The 7,019-nt window shown below is 42.2% G+C and overlaps 1 protein-coding gene across 1 annotated transcript in view; it reads left to right on the forward strand.

The window, feature by feature from the left end:
- Positions 1 to 4,694, forward strand: part of nup93 (nucleoporin 93) — a 28,710-nt gene extending 24,016 nt beyond the window's left edge. Inside the window, exons 13-22 of the mRNA XM_041037932.1 lie at positions 206 to 397; positions 491 to 617; positions 796 to 868; positions 1,236 to 1,280; positions 3,094 to 3,210; positions 3,349 to 3,467; positions 3,567 to 3,684; positions 3,772 to 3,855; positions 3,980 to 4,108; positions 4,347 to 4,694. Coding sequence (XP_040893866.1) covers positions 206 to 397; positions 491 to 617; positions 796 to 868; positions 1,236 to 1,280; positions 3,094 to 3,210; positions 3,349 to 3,467; positions 3,567 to 3,684; positions 3,772 to 3,855; positions 3,980 to 4,108; positions 4,347 to 4,457 — 1,115 coding nt within the window. The 3' untranslated portion in view covers positions 4,458 to 4,694. The remainder of the gene's footprint in view (positions 1 to 205; positions 398 to 490; positions 618 to 795; positions 869 to 1,235; positions 1,281 to 3,093; positions 3,211 to 3,348; positions 3,468 to 3,566; positions 3,685 to 3,771; positions 3,856 to 3,979; positions 4,109 to 4,346) is intronic.
- Positions 4,695 to 7,019: the final 2,325 nt, after the last annotated feature.

Below are 7,019 nucleotides of genomic sequence, written 5' to 3' on the forward strand. Positions count from 1 at the left end.
AAAAAAATATATTTACAGAATTAAATATCAGGTTTGTTGCAGAATTAAAGTATTAGGTTTTGTAATACAGATTTTTTTATTTATTTTTTTTTAATATTCAGGATTTTATTATTAGAAAATTATTAAATTTTAAAGTTTCTCACAACACTTTTTTTTCCCGGTCTCATCTAAACCAACTCCCCATGTCTCATCTTTTGCCCAACAGGGGAGTCCCATTTCTCTGCGAGCCAGCAGCCCTTCCTGTATTTCCAGGTGTTGTTCCTGACAGCTCAGTTTGAGGCGGCGGTGGCTTTCTTGTTTCGCGTCGAGAGACTGCGGAGTCATGCCGTGCACATGGCGTTGGTCCTGTACGAGCTACGGCTGCTGCTGAAGTCATCTGGACAGAGCGCTCAGCTGTGTGAGTATGATCGCCGGCGTTTCGTGGGTTAGTGCCGACACTTGAGAAAGACGTTTTTGGTTTTAAAAATGTGTTCACCTGTTCTGTGTGCAGTGAGTCAGGAGCCCGGGGACCCTCCCATGGTTCGCCGCCTCAACTTTATCCGTCTGCTTATGCTTTACACTCGCAAGTTTGAGTCCACTGATCCACGGGAAGCCCTGCAGTACTTCTACTTCTTACGGTAAATAATCCTACACTCTCACTCTCACAAGCACATCTCATCTTGTACTATACAGATAGTTGGTGAAGGGAGAGAGAATTTTGTGATCAACCTTATCAGCCACTTCAACTACTGCTTGCGTTAAGTGATAATTACTTTAATTCCTGTGTTTCTGTTCTCATCCTGTGTCTTCCTGCAGCAATGAGAAGGACAGCCAAGGAGAAAACATGTTCATGCGTTGTGTCAGCGAGCTTGTTATTGAGAGTCGAGAGGTGAGTGACCCATGTTTACACCGAGGCCTTCTACAGGAAATGCCTATACGGTCTTTTAATCCCTGTTAGCACAGTAAATACAGCTAGAACTAATACCAAGTGCCCACTAGATGACAGGTGCACATCAGCAGAGCAGTTATGGAGCCTTGTGTCTTTAACGAGGGTCAGAGCTTCCCCTTGTAGCTGCACTCATGTGCTCCTGTCCTCGCCCAATACATCAGACCTGTGCAGTTATTTCATCTCAAGGCTTTTTTGTGTGAGCAGTCGAATAGTCAGTGACGATTACAATAAGAGATGTCATCTTCTTCGTCGTAGTTTGCATCATATAATACAGGTGCTGTATTGTTGTGACTTTCTCTCTCTACAGTTCGACATGCTGTTGGGGAGATTAGAGAAGGATGGGAGCAGGAAGGTAGGACGTTGTGCCTTTGATCTCTTTATCTCCCCTCCTTATCTCCTCTCTGGTTGTTGTGTTTCTTTTTCTTGCTTCTATTTTTCACCTGCTCTCAAGCCATGTCTTTCTCTCCTTCACATTTGTCTTCTGTCACTTTATCTTCCCTCTGTTTGGGGGTTTCGGACAGACAGACATGGTCAGAAATCTTCCCTTTGTTCAACATGTTTCCTACATGTTTTGACACTCCCCATTTAGTTTCGCTCTGTTCCACTGTCATGGATCAAAAAGCTCCTCACAAAGCTTCGTTGTAGCCTTTGCTTCCAAAGTTTCTTGACATTTCTCACAGTGTTTGCAGCAAGAAATAATGTACAAGGCTCCTTTTTTCCCCTTACATACACATCGCTGCATGTTTCTACCAACCCACATGACAGGCACGCTGTGTGGAGTCTGACATTGTTAAAGTATTGTGAATCCATTACCTACATACTCGTCAATCAAGGGTTGCTGTACAGTATAATAACTATAGAGCTCGTGGGATGTTACATTATGACTGTGGTGGTGGTTTATGTTGCTGTACATACAGACTTTTTTGGGAGTTTGTGGTGCAACTCGTTCTTCTTTTTAGTTATTAGTGCATTTCTTACAGGGAATACACTGCACATGAGACCTCTCTGTATCCTTATGCTTGAGACCAGTACACTTTTCGTGTAGCCCACAAATTAGGACCCTACTGGGAAGTAAGACAACCCAGTATTCCAGTCTGTCTTGTAATATAATGTGGTTAATTTGGCACTAAGGTCTAGGAAAACTAGAAATCAGTTGTGGTCAGAATCAGTGTTGTGATAGGGCTAAAACAAAGATTGGAAATTGTCACAGTAAGAATTTAAAAAAAGTGTTCATCAGTGCAGATTTTCAGTGACTTGGCTTATGAATTGTAGTTCTGACATGCTGTGGATCTGTTGCTCATGATTGCAAAAGTGTCTAGGCTGCACTTTTTAACAGGGCTGAGGGCGTAATTTTTTACTTTACAAATTACTTGATAAGAGAAATCTGCTAACTCTGTGCAATGAATCTATCACCAGACAGTCAGTCTGACTCCGTGGATGTGGACCGCCATGATAAGCTATATGATGGCTGACTGTGACATTGCGCCTCCCTTCTTCCTCCTCTCTGGTCTTTATTGCCAGATGTTGATATTGATGGTTGTACTGAGCATCATGCTCTGATGAAGGTCACTTGGCCGAAACATTGGCGTGTTCGTAGACATGACCAGAAGAAAGTGGTGAGATTGAGATTAGTCAACTCTGTCCTGAAGCTGTGTGTGTGTGTGTGCGCGCGCTACCTCTTCACCTTTGGGTATTCAGCATTGGAATTATGTGACTTTGGTTTGGCGCCACAAACAAATACACTGGGAAGGTGCATCCTGTCAGAGATCCAGCTGTGGTTGTACTAATACTTATTCTGAATTTAATTTAAGTTTAATTGCTTTTGTTGGTGGAAAGAATCAACACTCGGTGGCTGTTTCTTGCCGAAGCATTAGCCAGCCTGCTATTTGCAGCAAATCAAGTGCATGCATTATTACTGTTTTGTTACTGATGGTAATGAAAACACTTTCTTCCACACAGACTAATTCACAGGCATGTAATTCTGCCTTAAAGGCAAACGAGTTCCTTTATTAGTTGCAAGGAGAAAAAAAAGTCTATTCAGATTTCCACTGTCATGATTCCTCTTCCTTGCTGGACTCACACCAACATCCTCTGCTCTACCATCAGAAGTGGAGCAGTATTCTCTGTCGTATTCTCACCCTGGTCTTCTCTCCTCCTCTCTTTAGCCTGGAGTCATAGATAAGTTTGCCGGGGACACGAGAGCTATCATCAGTAAAGTGGCTCTAGAGGCAGAGAACAAGGGCTTGTTTGAGGAGGCGGTCAGACTCTACGAGCTGGCCAAGGTGAGCAGACTTTATTGGCGATCTTTGCATCCACGCGCCGCACCGCAATATTTCTGAAGAACTGCTGCTGAATCCTTTCACTGTTTACGTTCCCCTCATTCTGTCTCTTTTCTCTTTTGTTTGTCTGTGTGTGTGTAGAACCCAGATAAGGTGCTGGAGTTGATGAACAGATTATTGAGTCCGGTCATTGCCCAGGTCAGCGCTCCTCAGTCCAACAAGGAGAGGCTAAAAAACACTGCGGTGGCCATCGCTGAGAGGTGAGAACACACACACACACCACAGACTTGTCTGAATCTAGTCAAGGGCATCATATAAATGTGTGAAGCTGAAAAAAAAAAATCCTCTCTCCACTTCAGGTATCGTGCTCAGGGAATAGCCGGAGACAAATCAGTCGATAGTACTTTCTACCTGCTCTTAGACCTGATGACGTTCTTTGACGAGTACCACGCAGGTCACATCGACAGAGCCTATGACGTGAGTGCGGCTGTGATAACACAGGGAGAGGACTGATGTGATGAAGTCCCTGATTACTAATGTCGTGCTCTTCTGTTTCCTTCTCAGGTGATGGAGCGTTTAAAGCTTCTTCCTCTCAGTCAGGACAGCGTGGAGGAGAGAGTGGCTGCTTTCAGGAACTTCAGTGATGAGGTGAGATCAGTTTCTAAATACTCCAAAAGGACGTTCAGATTTTCTCACGGCACACAGCTTTTTTTCTTTTTCTCTTTCTAAAAAAAAAAAATGTATGTTTTGTAAACTTGCTCCGTGTCTCCAGGTGCGGCACAACCTGTCCGAGGTGCTGTTGGCCACCATGAACATCCTGTTCACCCAATACAAACGCCTGAAGGGGGCGCCAGCAGGCACACCGGGACGACCACAGAGGACCGTGGAGGACAGAGACATGGTGAGAGGCCAGATATTTTCAGCATCTGTGATATTTGTAAAGAGTATTTTCTTCTCCAGTCAATAATTAAAGGTAACCACTGCTGTGAGCTGGTATCCTGTGCTGTTATTTCTAAATGTAAAATACATGCTACAGATATTTACAGTCAGTCTCTGTTATCATACACATTAAGATGTTCTTCTTCTATTGACAGTAGGTTAATGCTTCAAATTTCTTCTTCTTCTTCTTCTTTAAACAGCAACTGCGCAGTCAGGCCAGAGCCCTGATCACCTTCGCTGGTATGATTCCTTACAACATGGCCGGAGACACCAACGCAAGACTGGTGCAGATGGAATTACTGATGAACTGAGACAGCCTCAAAAGAGAGAGACACACACACACACACACATAGACACACATACACACAGTACCATTCTGACAACACACACACTCATTTGTCTGCCATTTTGTTTTGTATAGGCCACTTTATTCATCAGTGTGTTAACAGATACATCTTTATATCACCCGTTCCTGTTGTCAGTCCTTCCTTTTTTTGGATTCCTTTTCCATTTTGTTGTTTCATATTTGTATCTTTAATGATTTGGAATAAAAAAAAAAAAATAAGTGTACTTTTCGGTTTCCTTTTTATTTGAAAACCCCTTTATTTTCATTCAACATTTTTTTTTTGTTCCTTTTGCCCCATTTTTACGTTTTGTTATGTTTTTACTGTAACTGTTACACATGCAGAGCTGTAAGTCAAATCTTTGATTTTCATAGTAAGAGCCTGTAAATTTCCAATGTGTATACCTTCTAGATTGGACAGTTATAATATCAGTTTTCAATTTAAAAATGGTTCCAACATTTTTACATTATCCTTCAGCAGTTCAAGCCTGTTTTCCAGGTAATGTCAGTACTTTAGGTATGTTTTTCTCTACATTTACTGTGACTGATGCCTGCAGGGTTGCAGATGTCCTGAACATGAGCGTCTTATACAAGACCTGACAACAAGGTGTTTAGTTTTGATTGACATGATCACACCTTCCATTGTGTTTTCATGGAGGATAAGCTCACAGGTTTTTTTTATAGAAAGCAGCATTGTCACCACAGGGTCTGTCTTGATTCTTGTACATGACAAAAGTCACCATGAGTTCATGTTGGATTATTTATCAACTGAACATGAACAGACACTGCAGATACTTCTTGTCAGAGACTAAGAAGCTGTTAGCTCTTGTTGGAACATTTGGGTCAATAATCTACACGGCAAACCCTTGACATTGTCTGAATCCTCTTGAGCTCATCTATCATCACAAATTGAGGTGATGATGGTGATGATGGTGGTGACTGAGGATTGTGAGTTGTGTCTACAACTCATGATCCTGAGTGTACCCGAGCCATGTTGTTGTCCACAGGCTGTAGTGCAGTATCTGTGACACGTCCGGTCCCCCGACAGATGGTTGGTTGGCTTGAAGTCAACTACAGGACTGGAGGGATATTTCTGTCTCTGTATCAGAGGGGTGATTTCTGGGTTAATGAAGGGAGGGGACATTTTTTATCACTCACAGTGCAGATCATACCTCTTAGCCAGTCATACTGGGCATATTCCTTAAGCAAATAAGTCTGTTTAATAAGGTTTATTGTGAGGATAGTCCCGCAGCCTTGACGCTGTATATTTTTCCCTTTGAGAACAATTGGAAAAGGTTCATGCCTGCTCTTATTTGAATTTTAAGCGACTTCAAAACACATCAAAAGGCTTTTTGTTTCTCCTTTTAATCACCTGGCAACACCTTTGCAATCTTCCTGAACACCCAAGAAAGTCTCCAGCAACGGCCTCCCAATGTCCTGTCCAACAATTAGCAGCATAAACTGAGTTCCACTGAGGTTTAAGAGGCACTAAACACATGCAAATCCTCAGAAACAATCACCCACCATCCCCTCTGTTAAATTTGTGGCCCACACTCTCTGTCCTTCAGTCTGGCCTGAGAGAACACAGATGGAGGCTCATTCTGTCTTGGCTGCTCCACATTTCTGTGCAGAGATGTTGGGTTCATTCACGGCCACAGACAGCTGAGCCAAGTACTATGGGACCTATGCTGTCTTACTCCAGACCTGCTCAGTGCTAAAGCATGGACACAGCACTGCCCTCTAACGCTTAATATTATACTTTTAATTCCTCCAACAGCTGAAGACCTGCCTCTCAGGTGCGTGTGCTGCAGCTGGTGTTGTGAATCAGGCCGACGACAAACACCTCCTATAACCCGGCTATTTCACAACACCAGGGTGGCACCGCACCACTGCCGACGAGACCGAGGATCACGACATGATGAAGCTGAGGGAGATGATGCAAAAAAAAAAAGTTTTGTATTTTACTAAACAAACTCATAAAGTACATTAACTCAGGGTTATCCAAGTTATGCCCAAAGGCACAACATGTACTTAAAACTTAAGGCTGCTTTTAAATACCTGGAAATTAATTCCAGTGGCTTTTATGCTGATACTGATCTTTTGTTCTCACTCTCTCTTACTGTGTAACATGAATGTAGGTTTTGTCAGTTTCAGCTTCTGCTGGCTTTTCCATCCCTTCAAAACATCAGTTTCTGTTTATTTTCCCCTCCACTTCATGAATTGGATTCATATTCACTCAGGTATCTGAACCACATACAGTCTGTTTACTGAATGAAATGATGACTAAGCAACACTCACTGACACATTTTCTACATCCATCACAACTCTGTAAAACACAGATTTGTAAAAATCCTTTTTACCTCTTTGGTCTGTTAATAAATAACATTACCAGTGTTTCCTCTGCATATTTGTTATGTTGTTTGGGTCCAAATTATCTTTGAAGTAAAGATTGTTTTAGCACATTTTTTAAAAAAAAGGGTTCAAACTAATTTTAGTTTGAGATAATAGAAATACAGCTTGTTTTAATTTC

Source organism: Toxotes jaculatrix, chromosome 5 (assembly GCF_017976425.1).
Source record: "Toxotes jaculatrix isolate fToxJac2 chromosome 5, fToxJac2.pri, whole genome shotgun sequence".
Lineage (NCBI taxonomy): Eukaryota > Metazoa > Chordata > Actinopteri > Toxotidae > Toxotes > Toxotes jaculatrix.